This window comes from Labeo rohita, chromosome 16 (genome assembly GCF_022985175.1).
Source record: "Labeo rohita strain BAU-BD-2019 chromosome 16, IGBB_LRoh.1.0, whole genome shotgun sequence".
NCBI classification, from domain to species: domain Eukaryota; kingdom Metazoa; phylum Chordata; class Actinopteri; order Cypriniformes; family Cyprinidae; genus Labeo; species Labeo rohita.
Window position 1 is genome coordinate 17,365,896 of NC_066884.1, and position 23,074 is coordinate 17,388,969.

Consider the following 23,074-nt stretch of genomic DNA (forward strand, 5'->3'; position numbering starts at 1 on the left):
CAAAAGTAACAAGGTTCTGTAAGGAACTATTTATTTTACACATTATGGCAACAGACCTTTAGAAACGAGCAGTCACACTGTTTGAGGATTTCACTGACTTCACTTAAAGACTGTTTAATCACTCACTAAAATTGTGTTGCTACAAATCTGGTTTCTTTCATCAAAAGAGAAAGGAAAAAAGGAAACATTTAAAATAAGTCTACCCATGTATACACTGTAAAAACAAAGCAGCCTAAAAGTCAAGAAAAAAAAAAAAAAGTTTGGTCATGAACAAAGTCAAAAAAGCCATGGCAAAGCAGGTTGCATCCAAGTCTTGGCTGCATCCATCAGATGAACGTTCAGTTGTAGAATCTTGAAGGACCTGTCAAAGTAGAGCAGTCTGAGTGAAAATGAACTTTATGCATTATGCCAAATAGTTAAATGATAAAAATATATTATTATTTGTTACCAGCCTCTATGTCTATGTCTTATGTCTAGGGTTGAAATGATCACCAGCATTATAAAACAAGAACTGTGCCCTAACAAAAGCTTATTTTTGTCTTATTGTGGCCTCAGTTCTGTTTTGCATAAGCCATGTGAAAATGAACCAATCCTGTTCTCATTTTGCCCTTGTGTTATGGAGAGAGTAAGAACTTAAATGTCAACAATGTCATCTCTAAATGTCTGTCTTACCTACAGATATAATAGAGGTGTTACCAAATGTTCCATATGGCAGTTAAATAAGCAAAGATTCTAAAGCGGGGTGGGCGGCGTAAACCAAACTATCAGGCTGTGAGTAATTTTATCTGACACTTATAGTCATGATGCTGGAAAATTCCACACAAAAATGCTGGCAAACAAAAACACTTCTATACAATAAGGTTCATTAGTTAACTACATTAGTTAACATGAACTAAAAATGAATAATACTTCTACAGCATTTATTAATCTTAATTTTAATATCAACATTTACTTATGCATTATTAAAATCACAAGTTGTGTTTGTTAACATAAGTTAATGCACTGAACTAACATGAACAAACAATGAACAACTGTATTTGTATTAACTTGCGTTAACAAAGATTAATAAATAGTGTAAAAGTGTATTTTTCATTGTCGTTCATTATAGTTAATACATTAACTAATGTTAACACTGACACTTTACTGTAAAGTTTACAAAATGATTTTTATTTTATGTAACATGTAATAATGCCCATTTTGTGTGCTTTGCAAATGAGCGGTACGTTTTTGTGCAATACCTGGCATGCCGCTGGAGAATCTGTCATTAGAGTTGTTTGGAAGACATGAGGACGAGTAGTTCATGGAGGGCAGGGGCTTCACACTGGGCACCTGAAAAACAACTCAAATTTAAAAAACTAAAGCATGGCTGTTAAAAAGAATGCTAATCATGTGACAGATGGGTTGATTTTGTTGTTCATTATTTATAACATGTTCTTTTGCCACTAGTTTGATTCAGATTTTTCAGAAAGATTATTTATTCAACCTTATTTTTTAGAAGTAGCCCAGTGAAACTGGTTTGAGATCACTAAAGCCTTCAATGAAAACCTCATCATACTTTAAAAAAGGAAATCAAGCATATAAAACCACCACATCCTGTCTCAGACATGTTTGCATAAAACATATCTGCAACCAGTTTCCTTGACTCCTTATTGTTTACAATAACAATGCAAATGTACTTGTTTCTCAATAACCAACCTTAAAGCTAAAACATAGTTTTGTGCTCTAGAAGTACTAAACTAAACTTTTTTTTGTCTTTTTTAATGAATCTTATACATAACTACAGGGTAGTTATTATACAGTGTAGAAGATTTTTATTAACCAAAGTCTGAAGTAAACAAGTATAATCAGTGTGAATATAGCTGTGTGTGTAAGCTACTATTATAATCATGTATCTCTTGTATGTACGGAGGGCCTGCAGAAGGACATAAAGAGGCCGGGAGAAGAGTGTAATGTGTAATGAAGTTAGTTTATGTTGTGGTTTCCCCTCTTCCCCGTCAAAGAATTACTCTTGAGTCTTGGGTTTTGATGCCAAAAGATAGACTTTATTGCCGAAACAATCAAGCCGAGTTGTCTATACTGATCTTTACTTGGTTGAGGACAGCTTTTTATACTGGTCTTCTCACGCAAGCATGTCAACCTAAATTATTGGGGGGTCCCTAAAGTAAACACTATGAGGGAGACAGACGTTTCCTATACCATGGTTTTACTAGTAACTCTACAAATAAGGGCATACTGTGCTCGACCATCTCCCATACTATGGCTTCACCAGTGGGCCCCTAACAATAACAGTATGTGCTTGTCCAGCAAAATATAGGGTAGAACTGCAAAACTATAATAGTAAAATAATTTGGATATGATTCCTTTATATTTTAGTTAATAAAATCTTCCTCATATACCATCATGACCATGTATATAAGGAGGCAAGTGGGAGAATAATCAAGTTAATCAGATATTATGAGCACATGTTTCCCGAGTAAAATGTATACATTGTATAGGGGTAGAAGGACTATGTTAAACGCCTTGTGGAAACAACTGTATAAAAGAGTGTGCAGATACAGATTCTGGAGATGCTCTGCTAAGTCTCTCGGCTTTGTTGTCTCTGACAATATAGTCTATCTTCTGGCATAAAAAAAACCTCAAGACTTCGAGTGATTTCTCACAGAAGCGGCAGAAACCTCCACAACAGCTCTCTGGAACAGCTGATATTCTGCAGTCAATTATTTTCATATAATAGGGCCCTATGACACGCTGATGGAAGTAACGTAATCTAGTTCTAAAAATGGAATTTCCTATATAACGCGGAACGTCGTGTGTTTTCATTACTACACACATACTGAAGTGCCTGATGCTCTCAGTGTTTTCAGCCTCTGCTGCCTCACTATAGGAGTACATGAACAATCTCCAGAACTGCTCTGAGTCACTTCATGAACATTTTGCCATTTCTTTTGAGAAAAACTATCGTTGCATCATATACAAACAAAAACTTAAAGGTCTTCACAGCAACCTGTCAAAATAAAAGTCTGGTTTATCTTGAAGAAACTGTGACAGTTATTTATTATTTAATGTAATGATACTACTACTACGTTTTAAGGAATATTTAACAAAAAAAATTGTTACCATAATTTATTACTAGAAAAATTTAAATGCACAACAATGTGTGTCTGTATGTGTATGTATTATATATATATATATATATATATATATATATATATATATATATATATATATATATATAAAAATAAAAATTAAAGATGCTTTTGATTTTTACAATTTAACGAAACCAGAACAGAATTAAATCAGAACAGAATTTGGTCAAAATAAAACTGAATTTGAGACAAAAATAATCACATTTCATAGGACCTTAAAAATTATGTTTTTAGTGATCTTAGTGATGAGTTTCATGATTACAATTAATTAGACATGCTTTTTAATAATTTAACCATTAAAACAGAGTCTAGGAAAAGTTAAAGAGAAAAAAGAAAAAACTATCCAGAAAAATTAAAAAACTGAATCTGGGGAAAAAAAAAAAAAAACTGATTTTATAGGGCCCTAGTATAATGACCAGGATTGCGCAGCATTAAGGGTGTATTCACACTTGTAGTTCGGTTCATTTGGTTCATTTGGTCCGGACCAAAAAGGAAAATGATACATTTGTTTCTAGTCCGCTTAGCGTTCACAGTGGCATTTTCGACAATGAACCTAAAGATACCAAACCTAAAGGCATAGTGATATGTTCACAACCTGACTGGTCAGGTTGAGTGACGTATATTTTGTGACAGAACTCACTGAACACTCCAAACAAAAGGAAAAGGTAAGTTCGACTTAAACCGGTGCTGCGGGTGTTTGACATCAAAGCATCCATTCACTGACTGGTCTGCTCAACGCCGCTTTAAGTCGAATACACCTAATGCCGTGTTCTGGACTAAGCACGCTCGTTGCGTGTATATGATTTTATTTTCACCACCTGTGGACTCACAAAGAGCTTATAAAAGGCACTTTACCTCCTCGTTGCTCCACGTTTGCCCTCTGCTCAGTTTGTTTTTGGATATACTGAGGAAGATTTTATTAACCAAAATATAAAAGAATCATGTACAAATTATTTTACCATAGTTCTGTTCTACATTTAACTGGGCAAGCATGTCCTTTGTTATTGTTAGGGGCCCACCAGCAAGGCCATGGTGTGGAAGAACATCTGTTTCAAATTATAACGGTAACTCCAAGGACTCCCTAATAACTCAGGTTGATGTGTGTGTGAGAGGACCAGGCAGAAACAATTCTCCATAGAAAACTTGACTTGATTGTATCAGCAATAAAGTCTATCTTTTGGCACTCAAGAGGGAGAGACGGGAACCACAACAACACCCCGTGTTCCCTTTGTGAAATCAAATTGCATAGCGTCGCATCTTGTCATTACTTCCTGTTTTTGGTACGTTGAGAAGTATTTGGTCCATGTCACGTTTATATTTTATTCGAACCACACCAGAGTTCATTTGGAAGACCGAGACCCATCTTTTAGCAGTCTCGGTCTGCTTGTTTAGCGCACCAAGGTTGGGATGGCAGCGTTCACACTTACTCAAATAAACCGCACTAACAGAGCAATCACACCAGAATTTGTTTGAATTCCTGTTAAAATTCCAATTATACTATATAACTAAAAAATAGAGCATAAATGAGAGCCTTTACCGATGAAATACTTCTAAGGCGATACTCCATCAGAACATCTGTGAGCTTCTGTGTGACCTTCAAGACAATCTGCGCATCATCCTCATTTTCAATACGGAAAGAGTCCTGATAATGAACCAGAAAAACAAATTTTAATAACTCCAAATGGTTGATAATGTAAACAAATTAAGTGCTTCAACAAGCACTCTATATCCAAAATAGAATAGTACCAGATATTTGAGCAGTGTTGCAGGGAGGCTATTGTTCTCCGGGCCTTTAGGGCCTTGTCCCATCATTCTGTTGCCGCTGCTGTTCATGGGCATGTCATTAGGGAAAGGTCTGCCCCTGCCCTCCTTACGCTGACCAGGCCCAAAGCCATCTGGACCCATACGCATGGGTCCATCGTCAGGAAAATGTTGCATGTCGTCCGTTTCCATCATCCCCCTGTCTGGTCCAGGCATGCCGTTACCAAAGCGACCTGGGCTGGTGAAGTCTCCCATATCAGAAAAACCTCTTCTCATGGGAGGTTCATCCATACCTCCACGCATGCCAGGAGGGAAATCAGGCATCATGCCACCCCGGGGTGTGAAATCCCCCATGAACATGGGACCTCCATATGGACCACCTGAGGATGTGAGGAGTTTAAGCAAATATATTGTACATTCTAAATCTATTAACCCAAACAAACACACTGGTTAGACACTAACCTTGTTTTAACCCTCTAGGAGGAGGCCCGAGAAGACCAGCAGGTCCTCCAAATGCTGGATTGGGTTGTGCAGACTCTAAGAAAAACAAACATCAGGTAAGTAACTAGCTGGCAAAAGTAAAACCCTATTTTAAAGAATCTTTGGGAAGACGCTACGTGAGGATTGAAACATCAAGTGTTTATCATGCTTTCTTAAGTATATATGGTAATATTAGGGAGACGGCTTTGAAAATGTAGTAGATTTTATTGGGCAAGCTATGAATTAATCAATTATAATTAATGTTAATGTAGCCATTTATATATCAAATTATTCCTCCATTATAATCCTAGATGCCTAGAAACCTTGGTGGGAGACAGAGGCCCTCATGGTGAAACTGTATGGACCCTCAGAAATAAGAAACAGATGGACCTGTCAAGGGTCTCGTTCTATATCGAAACAAGTCTGGGGGGCCTCTCTCTTTCACCCTAGAGAGAAATCAATTATATACATAAGGTATAGAACACGCCTTAAAGAAACTGTATAAAAGGGGCAACACAAAGAACGTAGATAGATTTGCTCTGCTTCTCGGCTTTATTCTCTTTGTAAATCAAGTCTGTCATCTGAAATCAAGACCAAAGGCTCTGAGTGTGGTTCTTAGGCAGAAGGGGCAGGAACTACCACAAAAACAGACCAAAAGGGTATAAAAGCAGTGAAGCATACTCACTTATTTTTGTCACACATATGGCAGAGTTCACTGCTGTACTGTCTGACCTTCTAGCAAGAATAAAATCTCAAAAGAATGTCTGACTGTTCTTTATTTAAGAGGAAAATTTCTAAAGGAAAATATTGTGCAAACTTGTTTTAAACATCATACATGTTCAGAAATAACTAAACTTCCCAGTTTAGCAGGTCATGAGGCTTCCTTAATTCTGAGTGCATGTCTGGTGCAGCACAACAGAAACTGGAGTTAAAGGATGCTAGAAGGGAAGTGATACTGGGATAGCGCTAGAAGATGTCAGAAGAGGTGTCTTTCTAAATTAGGCAATGAGCAAAAACCTGGGTAAATACAACAAGAAATTAAATGATTCTTGTGGTATCTATTTATTTTGTTAAATGCCTTTCTTGAACATTGACTTGCTCATTGACAATTAGTCCTCAAAGGACAAATGTGCAAAAGATTTTTAAATATTCACATTTTCCATTGTCAAATGTGTGTGAACTTGGAGTATTGTTTAAACCAGTGTTTGGAACAGTTACTAGCAAAATTTCTGATATGTGCAGATGGTCTGAGACAAGCTTGAAACTATGAGGTGCTTTCAGGAACTGGAAGGTCAAGGAAACTAAACAGCCCTTGAATGCAGATACAGAGGAATGGGAACAAAATACCAGCTGGAGCTGGTTTGCTGTTGATTTAGTAGTCTAACAGGGTATCTGCAGGATTCTTAAGCTCAAATTTAAGACTTAAGACATTTTTAAAGGAGTTCACTTCCAGAACAAAAATTTACAGATAATGTATTTCACAGCCGTAACGCAACTCTTGTCTTTCCGTCCCCAAATTTAAGACCTCTTGAAACCATAATTAAGACATTCTTGTACCATTTAAAACTTGATGGCCTTAAATTTGATAACTAAATTTAAGACTTTTAAGTCTAGACAGATTAAATATGCACTAACAATATTACATTTATCTACTTAGTACTATGGGATATGATAAGCAAAGATAAGGACTGAACATAAAGACTTCCTGCAACTTTTATGCATTATTTTGACATTTACATGTGTGCGATAAGTAAGGGTCAGTTGCTAACACGGATATACCGTGTATATATATATATATATATATATATATATAATATATTTACTTCCACAAGATAATGTCTTTCCAAGTAAAACAAGATATCCAATGAGAAAAACTACAAGGTAGGACTTTATTCATTATTCATTGGGAGTAGATTGGATAGTGTATGACAGAAGACAATTACACTTACTCATGCTCTGAAACGCCACAATCTCAAATGGCTCCTTCAGCACAGTCTGAAAGAAAGAAAGAAAGAAAGAAAGAAAGAAAAAAAAAGGACAAGAACGTATAATTAAAAAGCTTTAGTGTGAGGCTAGACTTAATCTTTAGAGCACATCATTTATTCTTTCACCTTAATTTGACCTCTTCCTTCTGTTTTTTCCACTTCAGCTGCAGCAGCTTTAATGGCTTTCCTGATGGCTGGATCTTTAAGTGCAGCCTCTTCCTCATGAGGAACCTTGTCTTTGTGGTTCTGCTTCTGTTTTCCAAAAAAACAACACAACATTGTAAGTTGGCTGCGTACTGCATCAGAATCATAGACTGAGATAATCTGTGATATCTATTAGGGATGTCACAATTCTCAATATAATATCAAACAGTTCATTACGACATCCACGGTTCAATACGCGCTTATGAATTGTGGTTTTTTGGTTTTCCATTTAAATAACTTCCTTTTTTTTTTTATTTATCTCGGAATTTGCTGTATGTGTGACCGCGATTACACGTGCTGAAATGAGGAAACGCTTCCCCGCTTACATTTAAAAAAAGCAACACACGCAGAGCATCTTCATCATTCAAAACATTTAACGTTATATATTGTTTTTATTCAGTTACAGCAATAGCGATGCCTTTATCATTTTTTTTTGTTATTTTTAATAGCGATGCCTTTATCCATATTAGAGATGCTGGAAAGGAATGTCATCAGTGATACTTCTTTGACACATACGTGGACTTTCTGCATGAGGGCGCCCTCTGGCGTCCAATATGAATAAAAACCATTCTATTTTGCGTTTAAAAAAAAAAAAAAAAAAAACCTCTCTTTAAAGAAAAATTAAGCAGACATATATTAAACCACATTTTTTCCAGTGTACAGAGGTTTATGGGAGTATTTTGTTAATTTGTTGCAATAAAAAAAACAAAAAAAAACAAACAAAAAAAAAAAAACAAACCCCACACACCTGAGTGGCAAGAAATCAAAACTGAACCAAAAACTGTGGTTAAAATCTGAGGTACGTATTGAACCATGGACTTACTGTATTGTTGCATACCTAATATCTATACATAAAGTGATTGTGAAGATCATACCATGTATCTGAAGCCGTGCTTCCAGCCGGTGATGTGAGCAGCCATTTCATTTTGCAGCCGCTGAACTTTACACAGTTTACACTGGTAATGGGGAGGAACTGACTTAGATGGGCTTCGATACTCCCATATGTACTGCAGGCCTTTAAATACAAAGCACACACTAAAGTTTAAAATACTGTCTAGCTATCCTTTTAAATATGTAGTTAGCCAAGCACACTGAAGCTATTTAAGGAAGCAAAATAATTATAAAATAACACAATTTAAAACCAAAAATGAACAAGGATGACAGTTTTAAAAATTTGTTGAGTTCATCAAAAATGAAAATTCTGTCACTAATTACTCACCCTCATGTTGCTTCAAACCCATAAGACTTTCGCTTATCTTCAAAACACAAATTATGATAGTTATTTATTAAATCTGAGAGCTTTCTGACCCTGCATAGCAACGCAACTGACACATTTAAGGCCCAGAAAAGTAGTAAGAACATTGTTAAAATAGTCCATGTAACATCAGTGGTTTAACCTTAATTTTATGAAGCTATGAGAATATTTTTGCCTTACAAAGCAAACAAACAAAAACAATGGCAGTCTTTGACGTACATTCACGAGCGTACCATGACACATGCGTGTACATTCTTCCGCTTGTAAACAAGGTTCTAAGTCAGAACTGAACCGGCTCCTGCGTCAGCATAAATTGTTGAATAAAGTTGATACTTTTCTCTTCTTTGGCTATTGTGGTTCTATATATTTCTCACAAGAAAGATGCATTTTCAAAGCTATGGTTAAAGGAACTCTTATGACAGGGGAGCATGCAGTTTATGTTTCAATGCATGAAATATAATTGTGGATAGCAGTTAGAGCTAAAAAATAAACTCACAGAATGGTATATAAACAGAGCACGGAGACCCTAGATTTCATATGTACAGCTGGACATCTCGGCTTTGCTGTTTGTCAGTAATTTCCAACTTTGACGCCTGAAACCCCGGCTTAGAGAGACTTCTATTAGTTTAATAAAAAAAAAAAAAAAAAAAAAAAAAAAAAAAAAAAGGCGAGAGCCACAACAGCGCACACAAAGTATTCTCATATCCTCATAACATTAAAACTGAACAACTCATGTCACATGTACTATTTAAAAAAAAAAAAAAAAAGTCTTTATTACCTTTCTGGGTCCTGAACGTGGTACTTATGTTGCAGTCTATGCAGGGTTAGAAAGCTTTTCAAATTTGTGCTCTGAAGATGAACAAAGGACTTACAGGTTTGGAACGACATGAGGGTGAGAAATTAATTAATTAACCATTCCTTTAAATATAATTTAAAAATACAGTGATCATTTATATGTGTCTAAACGTTTATTATGGACATTTATGAACACTGTTAATTAGTTAAATTCATGTTTAATTTAATTAGCAAAAGAGTCCAATAAAACTGATGCCTTTACCAAGAAGCCTATTAGCTTCCATTTATATTATGGTATAATAAAACATTTATCATTACTCACCAATAACAGCATCTGTAACCGATTTGAGCCGTTTGTTCAGACAGGGTATAGTCTGGATGGATCCATTCTTGGAAGTGAAGACTGATGAAACACACATGAATCAGTAAAATCAAAAGGCACAAGGACAAGCATTGTGAACCTGGATTTAAAGCACAGAAGACAGTATTCCCACTCTACTGAAACAGTACCAAGTGGTTACTGTATCCCAAAAACAAAACTAGCTGAGTGCTTAAAGCACCCATTCATTAGATACTCCCAGGCCTACATATAGGCAACAGTCACACTTGATGGAAAATTGTGGTCAGACAAGTGAGCCACAACTCTCTGCGCTTAAACGCTGAACAACATATACAAACTCAACAGATTTGAACGAAGACTTTAAAAAAAAGCTGCCGTGGCACCTGCTGTTTTACTGTCCACAACTCTAGTACAACGACAAAAGCACACCGGTTGAGACGTCAACTGATCACACTGCAGCGGTGTAACCGTTCTAATTGAGTTCAAGCCTAAAAGCACCTGAAATTTCATGTTAACTTTCCTTAGGCAGCTTAAAGCATGCCCTGCGCAAGTCGCCACAATCAATACGGACAGAAGACCCTAAGCGGGCATAAAGGAATTAAAGGTGGGATACCCAACCTCCGAGTGTATATGGATCTCGACCTGACGTTAAAGCACATGGTGAGACCAGGTCTTAATATTTCTAATGTTGCTCGAAAGAGCTCAGTGTTGATGTTTCTAATGTTGTTCAGCACACCGCAGTTCAAATAGTGCAAAGCATTGGTTTGAAAAAGGTGCTAGACTGAGAGCTGTGCTTGTGTTTTGTGTTCAGGGTTGAAGCTCCAGAGCTCTGAAACCCCCAGAAGCGGCACATGGCAATAACATTACCAAGGCCAGGCACAGCTGAAGGGCAGAACTGAAGGGTTCTGAGGGCGGCACTTACCTATGTCACCACTGAAGAGCTGCTGCTTTTTCTGTCACAGACGACAAATAAAATCGTTGATGGGGGAGAGAAATAGAGAGGAATTAGAGAGATGTAACAGCACCGGAGGTGAAGAGCAGAATCCGCTCTCCTCCTCCACTGCTTAAATTCTCCTCTCTACTGCAAAAGTAGAGGGTGAAGGTCCATGGACGGGAGGACACAAAGTGTCTCTTCACCAGACACTCTCAGGCTAGAAGAACAATCGTGTTTTATCAATCTCCCCAAAAATGGAAGTCTAATCACAAGAAAACAAATGGGATGATAGAATAACATGGTCTGCAAGTAACATCCTGTTTTCAAACAGAATGTTTTATTTTTTACTTTGTAGTGCTTATCTGTCTTTTACAGGACAATCGCGGCACTTTTTCAGATCAATGACAGATTGTGGAAATAGAGTACCTTGCAAAAGTTTGGGGGCAGTACTTTTTTTTTAGGTTTCTGAGAGTCTCTTATGCTCATTAAGGCTGCATTTTTTTAAATTAACCAGTGAAACATTTAAATAAACATTTCTGTTTTATTAGATTTTAGATTTTAGATTTTATTTTTTGTGAAGACAAAGCTACATTTCTAACAGCCACTACTTCAGTCATCAGTGTCACATGATGTTGATTTGGTCATGAAAAATCACTTATCAATACTGATGAAGTTTTTTTGGTGTAAACGGTTACATTTTTTGGGATTCTCTGGTAAATAGAAAACTTAAAAGAACAGCGTTTCGAAGCAGATTCAATGCTTTTGTAACATTATAAGTGTCTTTACTGCCACTTTTGATCAATTTAATGTGTAATTTATGAATACAACCATTCATTTCTATAAGTATATTAAAAGATATCTTACTGACCCCAAACTTTTGAATATTAGTGTACATTTAAGTCACTTTAGAAAAATCACATAAGTCTGCTACACAAGGTCTGCAATGAATGTGATGACCACTTAACCATTCTCCTTAACATTCTCATTGTTATGTAATAATTTTGGTTTCAGTTATCACATGAGCTTGCAAATACTTTTAACCCTCACAGACATCAGGGGCAGAGATTAATACCAATTTAGTATTAATCTCTTAGAGACTAACTATTTGAGGCTTGAGAAATATGTCATACAGTCAGCTAAACTTGAGGATTCCTGCACCTCTTCAACACTATGCCAACTACAGTTGGTCACAGTGTTTTTGCTGGCTCTGTACTGTATTAAAATATGCAAAGCAAAAAAAAAAAAAAAAGGTTGGGGTGGGGGTGGGGACTCCTCTGAATAAAAACCATAGCCCATAGATTGAAGCACTGTCAAATCGAGCTTCATGGCATAACAGAGTTAAGGGTAAAACAGGTGGGTGGGTGAAATCACTCAACCACTAACTACATCAATCATTATGATCACTTTTAGGTAGAGTACAAATTCACGAATTACCAAAATGCATTTTACCAGCAAACTGACCATTATGTTAATAAAATAAAATTTGTTAATTTTAATTAAAAATCATCAGATTGAAAAAAATGCATGGATGAATCGTTTGCGGTGACATCGAATACGATGCATTTACAAATGTGATAGAGTGAATATTTATTTCATTCTGAGATTAATCACAAATTGTTGTTTACTAACGGACATTTTCATGGACCACCAATGGTCTAAGTGGCCACTGTTTGAGATATATTGCAAATGGTCTATATCCACGTGGTAAGGTATGGATAAAGCTGATGGAGTGGTTCTGATATGATGTGGTGCTACTAGGACTCACTTTCCCACCGGCCCTGCCTTTCTTGTTAGGATTTGGACGAGCTTCCATGCTGAGAAAGACAAACACATATTACAGCATTTTGATTATTGTTGAAGGCAAAAAGGGTAAGAATAACTCGTTTGCAACTAATACGAACAGTTTCGGTTGCAAGAGAACGTAAATAATGGCGCCTCTGGCCAATAACAAAGATCATGCGCATTCACGCTGCATTATACGCAGCTACATTTAATCTCACTATAACATAAAACGCGTCTCTCTATTCACTACAACACAGCTCTTTAAAGCGTAGCTAAAATGTTTACCTGTTCGATGTTGTTTTACTAACCTTGTGTTGAGCAAACGCTTGTTTCGTTTTTAAAACAGAAACACGACAAGAAACAGGGCCGAAATAATACCGTCAAGACCCTAGACTGTTTCCCGCCTATTTCCAAAATAAAAGTATATAATTACGAACGTTTGCTGATTAATTTCTTTAAAAATTGTACTCCTACAATTAAAGATATTCAGTCGTTACTGACGTTGACTGTTGTTGATATCTACTTTTACATAAGTATGAAATTAATGGAGTTTATTAAAACTCTCTTTACTTCACAAAAGTGAACTGGACTGGAATCACAACCAATACTTTTATTTTGAAGCGAGCTTTGTTTGGCTCCTGACAAAGATTGAATCAATCTTAATTTGTGACTGTAATTTGCAGTTTGTATACAGATATTTACATTAAAACTAAATATATTACAAGTGCTTTAACATCTGTATTTATATAGCAAGCTTTAAAATAAAAAAGTTGCGGTGTTAAATTTAATCAGGCATTTCTTTAGCCAGACCATTTTCTCAACAGAGGTTGATGGACCCCCTGATGGCTCAACAGCAGCACGAGTGAATATCTGTGGTCAGTGAAATAAACTTATCTAAAGTTTTAGCTCTATTGTGGTATTTGTATTTAAACTGGGTAAATGATTTTGTGCAATGTGATTAATCGCTGATGTTTATGGCTGCGTAATACCACGCATAAGCATACTGATATAAACAAAATCAAACGTGTGTTTACAGCTTATTATACATACGTAATAAAACACATCTGCTGCTGTAAATAATTACATTAACTGATTTTTGAGTGATACTTGCATGGTGGATATTGTGAATTTCTAGTTCAACGTACAATTCTAGTGCAAAGCAAATGATGTGTAAAACTATCAGGATCAAACATTGCATATTTTGTTCGGTGCAATTTTCACATTTCCGTTCTTATAACATTTGCTTTTTACATCGATTTTATTTTGTGAATAACTTAAGTTATTATGAAGATGATTATGTTCATTATTTATTCTAAAATGTCCATATTAATTTATTATATGTAAAACCAATATAACTGTTTTGTTTTTGTCACAGTTATTTTTCTATAACAACTGAAGGATGAAAACAAAAAAGCAAAAAAGGCAAGGTGATTTCCAGAAAGTTCAGCTAAAGATTGGCAAAAAGAAGCCAAAAGCAGACAATGCAACAAACGTCAACTTCAAATCCAAAGCTATCCATTTACCAGAGCAGCTAAAGAATGCGGATTCGGGGCCGACGACAAACAGGAAGCTTGACATTAAGGTATATAAAATGCACAGTGTCACACTTTGACCCTTATCTTTCTGTGGTTCATTATAGAGGGGCAAAATAGTTTTAATCATCCCTATATTTCTCTCACTCTCTCAGGATCTGTTGTCCAAGCTCCACCACATCAACAGTAACATAAAGCAGGGAGCTCTGGTGGGTTTGCGGGAGCTGCTGTCAGCTCAGCCTACACTGATTGAGCTACATGCATCAGCGGTGCTCTCTGAGGTGGCGGCACTCTTCACCGACAAAGATGGCTCTGTGCGAGCAGCTGCGGTGCGTCTGCTGCGTTTCATTGCTCAGTGCATCCCTGCCGAACGCGTGGCTCCCTTCTTCCCCCTGCTCAGCGCCCACCTCACTTGTGCCATGACTCACATATCAGAAGCCATCCAGGAAGATGCTCTCCGGGTCCTGGATGTGCTGCTGGAGCACTATCCTGGACTTCTGTCTCAGAGACATACGGTACTTCTGACAAATTTTCTAGAGCTCATCTCCCAAAAGCGAAAATCTGGAACAGGGCAGGATAAATCCGGAAAAGGGGGCTTTGCTCTGACTATCAGCACAAATCGCAAAATAACAGCACAGCAGTGGAGGCTCACTGTGCTGCTGAGGTATTGAATCTTAAAAAATAAAATAACTTCTGTCCTTTCCTCTCTATTCCTTCTGTGTAGTTTGCTAATAATTTGTGTATTTGTTCAGGTTGGGCAGTTTTCTCCAGGCAGTTGTTGAGGAAAGACCTCTGGAGGAAGGTGTGACTAGCAGGATTGGCCTTGGAATGTGGGCTGGAGAGAAAGGCTCGGTGAAACCTGTAGATGTGAGTTGGGAGGATCATGTCTTTGGCAAGGGCAAGATCCAAATGTTTGAAAACTCTGGAGCCGTTCCGACCCCACATTCTGCTTATAAGCTTAGGTATGTTTAATTGTTACAGTAAATGATTGCAGACTCATTTCTCTTTCCATTATCAGTATGTCCTGCATATAAACAGACTATATTTTGCATGAAAGTTATTTGTTTATATCAGAGGTGCCAAAACTAGGGCCTGATGATGTTTGATTTGGCTTGCCGTGCAATATACACTGCCATTCAAAAGTTTGGGATCGGTAATATTTGTAATGTTTTTTTAATGCTCATCAAAGGTACATATATTTGATCAAAAATACAGAAAATAAGTAATATTATGAAATGTTATTGCATTTTAAAATAAATGTTATTTTAATATACTTTAAAATAGAATATATTCCTGTGATGCAACGCTGAATTTTTTTTTAGCATCATTACTCTCAGTGTCACATGACACTTCAGAAATCTTTCTTATATGCTGATTTATTATCAATGTCAGAAACAGTTGTGTTGCTTAATATTTTTTGGAATATTTTTTCAGGATTCTTTGATGAATAAAAAGTTAAAAAGAACAACATTTATTCAAAATAGAAATATTTTCTAACAATATAAGTCTTTACGATGAATTTTTTGTCAATTTAAAACATCCTTGCTGAATAAAAGTATTAATTTCTTTCAAACAGAAAGCAAGAAAATGTTTACTGACCCCAAACATTGAATGGTAGTGTATATTGATACAAAAAAAAGATGTATTAAATATATTTTAAATAAATGCCGAATACTGAAAAAAGGATCAAAGCAACACAACTGTCTAACACTGATAATAAATCAGCATATTAGAATGATTTCTGAAGGATCATGTGAGACTAAAGACTGGAGTAATGATGCTGAAAATTAAAGTATATTAAAATAGAAAACCACTATTTAAATTGCAATATTTTTCAGAAATTACATGTCTGTATTTTTAATTAAATAAATCAGCCTTGTTGAGCAGAAAAGAGTTCTTTATAGAACATTAAAAATAGTACTGATCCCAAACTTTTGAAAGGCAGTGTATCATCAAAAAATAAACAAATAAATAAACAAAACGAATAAAAAGGATAAATACATTTCTAGTGTTTTTTTTTTTTTTTGCATTACTTTAAGACGTTATTTTTCATTTTTAGTGACGGACAATAATGGCAAGATTTAGGGTGTGGCACAAGGACAAGCATACATTTTAGGAAGTTTAACGGCATATTGCAAAGTCATTTTTTTAATATTATATTTAAATATTAAATGAAGAGAACCAGGGTTAACCACTTTCTTTCACTTTTTACTATAGTTCCTTATTAATTTCTAGTTTAAGGTTTGATGTAACAAAGCTCTTTTGGGTACCTCAAGTATGAACCTCTATAGCTAGTTATATGTTTTTGTATAGAATAAAACTGATTAGATCCCAAAAATTTGTCTTCAGTACAATACCAGCATCTGGTAACTAAATTCATAATTTGGCAACAAGTAAACAGTTGTATATGACTAGTGAAATGAAACTAGAGCAGACAGTAGATTTAACAATTCAATGATTTTACAATTCATCTCATAATATTTTGTAGTTAATGGGTTAATATTGGTGAACAGTGTGATAAATCGTTCCTTTAATGTTTTTTTAACCAGACATAACAAAGATTACTTGTGATTTAAAGAGAAAATTTATTGTGATGTCAGATTGTTAGACAGCTAACTAATGAAACCACATATCTGCTCGCACAAAATGTACTAAATCTACTAAATTTTAAATAACTGTTGCAAATTTGTATCTTTTTTGTCACATCTGCACTTGTTTAGCAAATAACACTTACATTATCTAAAGTGACTTACATTGCATTCAGCGGAAAAAAAAAAAAAAAAAAAAATGCTCTGCTGTTTCAACTACAGGAGCTAATTTAACAACTTTTCCATACACTTCCACTTTTGTCCTCCCATTGGGATTTGATGTATTATAAATTACAAAATAAACCAAATGTCACACTGCCTAAACAATGTAATCATGGTCAGGAAACAAAATTTGCACAGGAGTAGTGTACTGCACTGCTTTTTTAGTACCATTATATTGCGAAAATTTACACTTTTCAGTTGAATCGAAAGACAGAAAGGCCTTGTTATGTTGGTTGTGTACAGGCCGGACTCTAAGGCAGGGGCTGGAATGAATAAGGAACTATGCTCGGCTGAGACCGTGCAGGGCTTTGCAGGAACCCTGGTGCCCCTGTTGCTGGAGATCTGGGTGGAGGCGGCAGGTGGAGATCGTGTGCAGACAGATAGCGGCCACTTGCTCTCAGCGGAGGCCATGGCTCTTATGTTCCAAATCCTCACCATACTGCAGCTACTGAGAAGACTTACTCCACAGAGAGACCAACAGGACATATTGGTAGATGCACTTACACTGCAGCAGCATTGCTGAACTTACATAGCCACATAAACTATCACATAAACCCTGTTTCCACTGCACCGTGCAGGACGCCTGGTTCCGGAATTCATACCTGACAGATTTCAAACACCACTTCATGAAGAACTTTCCCTATGGACTGCTGGAGGTGGCAAGACACAAGAAGAAAGCTGATGGAAAGAGGTGACTAAAAATTCCAAATGTTTTATCAAAGGGATAATTCACCCAAAATTCTGTTACTTATTAATTACCCTCATGTCGTTTTAAACCCATAAGACCTATCCACCTTTTTCTCACCATAAGAGTGGGCATGAGCATTTGTACATTTTATGTATCTGGCTTGCGGTCTCATCCACGTCCAGCTATTTTTAGCTGTACAAAACAGCTTGTTTTGCGGCTTGATATTGCAAATTAACGTGTCTTTCCATATTTTTTTTAATGTATCCTAATTATCTTAATCTTAATTATGAGCACACTAGTTTGTAGTGTACTGGTGGAAGTCTCACCCATAGGTTTACTTTCGCACTGAAATAAAGGTGGATAGACCTGATCTATAATGGGTAATTAGTAATTATCTCTCTATTTTTGTCTTCAGGATTAGGCAGCAGGTAGCAGCTGGATCGGTTGCTGGCACCAATGTGGAACCACTGGCCCTAAACGTGACATTGTGCCAAGTTATGGTGACACTCAGTCTTAGGGGCCAGGACCACGTAGGAGCCGAAGATGCTGACTGGCTTGGACCAATCAGGGTATTTATTAGGGAGACATTGTCCAATGGGGGCAAGCTGAGCTTAAAGCACCTGGCAGCCTTACTGGAGGTGGTGTGGAGGATGATTGTCACCCAGCGCAGCCGCGGTGAGGCCAGTTTACACTGGACAATTTTTTGCTTTTTAATAAAGGTCTGCTGAATTTAAAATCCATATGTGTGTGTTTTCAGTGGTGACAGATGATCTCCTGCAGGCTGTGTTTGTCCAGTACCAGCAGAGGAACCTGGCTGTGAGCATCCGCACTCTGCTGCTGCGCTTTTTCAGTCAGCTCTACATTCAAGAGCATCAGAACCATCCTCATATTGCCCGGTAGGTGCCTACCACCCATTTTTATCCAGGGCTGTCACAATAAATCCGAATGTATCGTGATTCTCCTAACACACACACCACTTGAACCTAAAATAATCATTCATAAAGTTTGAAAAGGTTGAAGTGAGTACATTTAACCACTTGAAGGAGAAGTTCACTTCCAGAACAAAAATGTACAGATAATTTATTCACCCCCTTGTCATCCAAGATGTTCTTGTCTTTCTTTCATTTTCTTCAGTTGTAAAGAAATTATGTTTCTTAAGGAAAACATTTCAGGAATTATCTCCATATAATGGACTTCAATGGTGCCCAAAATTCAGTTTAAATGCAGCTTCAAAGAGCTCTGATTGATCCCAGCTGAGGAAGAAGGGTCTTATCTAGCTAAATGATCTGTCATTTTCTAAACAAATTTATATACTTTTTAACCTCAAACACTCCAGGTCAATACCGGGTCTCATTTTCTTCTCCAACTTCAGAAGTACTGACCCAGTGTTTACAAAGTGAAAAGCAAAGAAGATCAAACGCCCTTTACAAAAAAAGGTAAAACAGTGATGTAGAACGACTTTGAAGTTGGAGAAAAAAATGAGATGGGAGGTCTTGCTCGGCTGGGATCGTTTAGAGCAGTGGTTCCCGACCACGCTCCTGGAGGCCCCCCAGCACTGCACATTTTGCATCTCTCCTTTATCTGACAAACCCATTTTAGTTCTTGGAGTCTGTACTAATAAGCTGATGATCTGAATCAGGTGTGTTTGATTTAAGTAGACATGGAAAACATGCTGTGCTGGGGGGGCCTCCAGGAACATGGGCTACGTCTACGTTAATCTGGATACATTTGAAAACTGAGTTTTCTTTTTAAAATGATCTCCGTCCACGCTAGCGTTTTCAAGCGTTTTCCAAAAGTTTCTCATCCACACTGAAACGTAGGAAAACGTTAAATTCGCCATACTGCGCATGCGTAAAAACTCATTAAGATGATACAGACGGAAGAGACATAATAAGTTTTCACGCAGTTCTTGGCAGGATCATTTTATTTACAGAAATATCTCATCATTCACAAACGCGTCCGTGTCGCGCGCTCTCATGTTTGATCTAAAAAGCAGCTGCCCTCACGGTTAGCTGCAGGAGTCAGGATAGCAACTGTAAGTACATTTTCTGTCATCATTTTAGAACTGTAATAGGAAGAGTGTACAAATATATCTTTAGCAGCAGTGTGAGAGTGAACAGCACATAACAGCCACAATTACCGGTATAAACATGGATATCTATTGGTACAATATGCGTCACATGACTAAACATGCGCCATTGTTTTCAAAAGCCTCCGTTTTCACAGTTCACACTGCAACGCAAAAACTGAGTTTTCAAATGTATCCACTTTGAAGAGCGTTTTTAAAAAGCTCCGTTTTCCTTGACCAAAAACGCCGTCTCAGTGTGGACGGAAGGCCAAAACGGAGAGAAAAAGATGTGTTTTCAAACGAAAATGTATTAGTGTGGACATTTGAAACTGCATTTAAACTGCATTTTGGAAGTTCATACTTGGGAGCACCATAGAAGTCCATTATGGAGATAATTCCTGAAATGTTTTCCTCAGAAAACATTATCTGTAAATTTTTGTTCTGGAAGTGAACTTCTCCTTTAACATACTCTGTTGAACGCGGAAGCGCTCTTGTGAGCGGTTTGAGTGTGCTGTTAAAAACTAGCCTAGAGTGTCATTTGCTGTTAAAAAGTAAGATCGGAATTTATTTATTTATTTTTTGGTGACACCCTGTACCCTGATCTCTGAAAATTAAAATTCTGTCATTCATTACTCACCTTCGTGTCGTTCCAAACCCGTAAGACCTTTGTTCATCTTCGGGACACAAATTAAGGTTTTTTTTTTAATCAAATTCGGAGCACTGAACAACTGATGTCACATGGACTGTTTTAACAATGTCTTTACTAGCTTTCTGGGCCTTGAATGTGTCCTTTGCGCTGCTGTCTATGCAGGGTCAGAAAGCTCTCAGATTTCATCAAAAATATCTTAATTTGTATTCAGATGATGAGTGAAGGTCTTATGGGTTTGGAACGACACAAGGGTAAGTAATGACAGGATTTTCATTTTTGGGTGAACTATCCCTTTAATGTTTATATTTTCTTTTCATGTAGTCTGTCTTTTTAGTTGTTCTATCAGTTTGTCAGTTTTCCATGTGTCCAGGTTTGTGAAATTAATTGTATTCAAGTGAATTAAAGACTCCCTCAGACTCTTTTTATTATTTAAGTCTAGAAATGCAGCTTGTGACAATGAGAAGTCTGAAGTCTTGTTCTTTTTTAGGAGCAGGATTCTGGCACGTTGGTTGGCGTCACTGCCAGTACAGTTGGTTCAGCTGGGCAGCAGGAATCCTCAACTCTCAGCGCAACTGCTAGAGACGATCCATCCAGCTGCCGCGAGGGGCAATAAAGACCTTCTGCAGAGTCTTCAGAAAAATGCTTGCAGTATTTATGGTAATAATATATACTAATATACACAAACAACTGTTTAACATACTCTCTCAATACTATAACGTGTGTGTGCTTGAAAAAGGCTTGCATAAGGGATTGGGCAGTAGTGAGGGTGAGCATTAGAGTGGTGGCGTCTCCGGTTCTGAGTGTGATATAAGCTCTCAGTAGTTTTGTGTTTCGGGAGCACAGCGCTCTCTTTGTGTGTGTTAGCACTCATGACATCAGCAGCGTGCGTCAGCAGCTAATAATGTCTGTCTATCTGTGATCACTGACAGGGCAAACTTCTTTCTCTCTTGCTTTTTTTTTTCTTTCTCCCTCTCATGCTCAGACATTCGTTCACTGTTGAGCTTTAGCAGATATGTAAATGTGTCACTAGGGGGAGCTCTTTCCTTTCTCAAGTTTCACATTTAGACTGAATAATCATTCTCAAAATAGACCTACAAGGGCAATTCACCATGAGCCAGAAATTTCTAAGGGAAGAAATTCAGAATTTTTAATATGGCAGTAGTTTTCTATTCATTAGTACTATTTTATTTTAGACAATTTATGGTGTAAAAAATTTTACAAGAATAGCAGATCTATTATATTAACATTTTTCTGTTTATGTTGTTCTGTGTGATATATATGTGACCCTGGACCACAAAACCAGTCATAAGGGTAAATTTTTTTCTTTAAAATAAAATTGGATAAATCAGATTTCCAATGATGTACGGTTTGTTAGGATAGGACCGAGATACAATTATTTGAAAATCTGAAATCTGAGGGTGCAAACAATCTAAATATTAATAAAATCACCTTTAAAGTTGTCCAAATAAAGTTCTTAACAATGCATATTACTAATCAACAATAAAGTTTTGATATATTTATGATAGGAAATTTACAAAATATCTTCATGGAACATGATCTTTACTTAATATCCTAATGATATTTGGCATAAAAGAAAAATCGATAGTTTTGACCTATACAATGTTTTTTTTGGGTATTGCTACAAATATACCCAAACTACTTATGACTAGTTTTGAGGTCCAGGGTCACATATTATATGTACGTCTCCCATTGCAGATCCACAGGAGGGCTGTGTGGTGGTGTTGCCTGTGGAATCCCAGAAGACGCTGGTTCAGATTCTCCACTTCCTGCCAGCATTTCCCGCAGAGCTTCTGGCATGTCTCAGTCAGGTCTGCAACACTGGGAGAGTGTCGGCTAGCCTGGCCACCATGCTATTACGCACCGTACACCTGAGGTATGAGGGTTATGACACATCACCGTTCACTAATGCAATTCTAAAGCTTCCAGTGTTCCGCTCTGGGACATCAGAGATTGGATTTCCCAGGGGTACATGGGTGTAAAATGCCAGGCAAAAAAGAACCGTGTGTGGTATTGTTAACACATGAACACCGCTTTTAAACCTAGTAAGCTGTTTCACTGTCTACAAGACAGTGCATTTGTTGTTACATTTTTGTTAAACGGCGTGTGTAGTTTTCATTAGTCAAGAGCTACTTAACATAATTCTTGCTAAAGCAGAAAAATACATGTATTAGTGCATGTTTGTCCGAGACCTGGACAAGAATATCTGTCTGCATCTGACTGATATGTTTAAAATGTGACTCTGTTTTCTACGACTGCCGAGAGGAGACAGCAGTCTCAGAGTTTTTACTGCTAATAGAATCAAACAATTTAACCAATCAGGTTAAATTGCTGTGCGGCTCGATCAGAGGATGGCCAATTCACCCACTTAACTCTGATTGGGCGTGACCGCTCGCCATTACCTGTGATTGGCCGTAATGAGGTGGAACAGAGCCACGAGTCACTGTGCAGTGAGGCAGAGGTCATACTGCAGTTAGTTCAGTGTATTCAGGGTTATCGCAAAAACTGTTAGTATTTTGCAGTTTTTGTCAAGAAGGTTTTCAGAAATGTTGTTTATAGTGAGAGTGCCTTCATGAAAGCAGAAGGGATGGGCAGTTTTGTTGTTGAATAATTTAACATGTAAGTGA

General features: G+C 37.0%; 2 protein-coding genes across 5 annotated transcripts in view; one reads left to right on the forward strand and one right to left on the reverse strand.

The window, feature by feature from the left end:
- si:ch211-197h24.6 (uncharacterized) lies at positions 1–13,101 on the reverse strand. Of its 2 annotated transcripts, none has more exons than XM_051130809.1 (12): positions 12,991–13,101; positions 12,666–12,714; positions 10,889–10,919; positions 9,949–10,029; positions 8,452–8,591; positions 7,499–7,624; positions 7,337–7,382; positions 5,370–5,444; positions 4,893–5,287; positions 4,684–4,788; positions 1,239–1,329; positions 1–361 (listed from the first exon to the last, which is right to left on the reverse strand). In XM_051130809.1, the coding sequence occupies exons 2-12, from the start codon at positions 12,711–12,713 to the stop codon at positions 339–341; spliced, it is 1,161 nt and encodes a 386-aa protein (XP_050986766.1). In that variant the 5' UTR covers position 12,714; positions 12,991–13,101; the 3' UTR covers positions 1–338. The 2 variants fall into 2 exon arrangements, with proteins under 2 accessions (XP_050986766.1, XP_050986767.1); XM_051130810.1 differs by having other exon boundaries at positions 12,968–13,082.
- tex10 (testis expressed 10) overlaps positions 12,648–23,074 on the forward strand; it is a 26,895-nt gene continuing 16,468 nt past the window's right edge. The window contains exons 1-11 of one of the 3 annotated variants that reach the window (XM_051130806.1): positions 12,648–12,769; positions 13,507–13,557; positions 14,058–14,264; positions 14,370–14,878; positions 14,967–15,176; positions 17,268–17,514; positions 17,603–17,715; positions 18,128–18,387; positions 18,470–18,608; positions 20,917–21,086; positions 22,146–22,323. In XM_051130806.1, the coding sequence (XP_050986763.1) occupies positions 14,082–14,264; positions 14,370–14,878; positions 14,967–15,176; positions 17,268–17,514; positions 17,603–17,715; positions 18,128–18,387; positions 18,470–18,608; positions 20,917–21,086; positions 22,146–22,323 (2,009 nt within the window). In that variant the 5' untranslated portion in view covers positions 12,648–12,769; positions 13,507–13,557; positions 14,058–14,081. Of the gene's footprint in view, positions 12,770–13,486; positions 13,558–14,057; positions 14,265–14,369; positions 14,879–14,966; positions 15,177–17,267; positions 17,515–17,602; positions 17,716–18,127; positions 18,388–18,469; positions 18,609–20,916; positions 21,087–22,145; positions 22,324–23,074 lie in introns of all 3 variants that reach the window. The other 2 variants (XM_051130805.1, XM_051130807.1) reach the window with 2 other exon arrangements.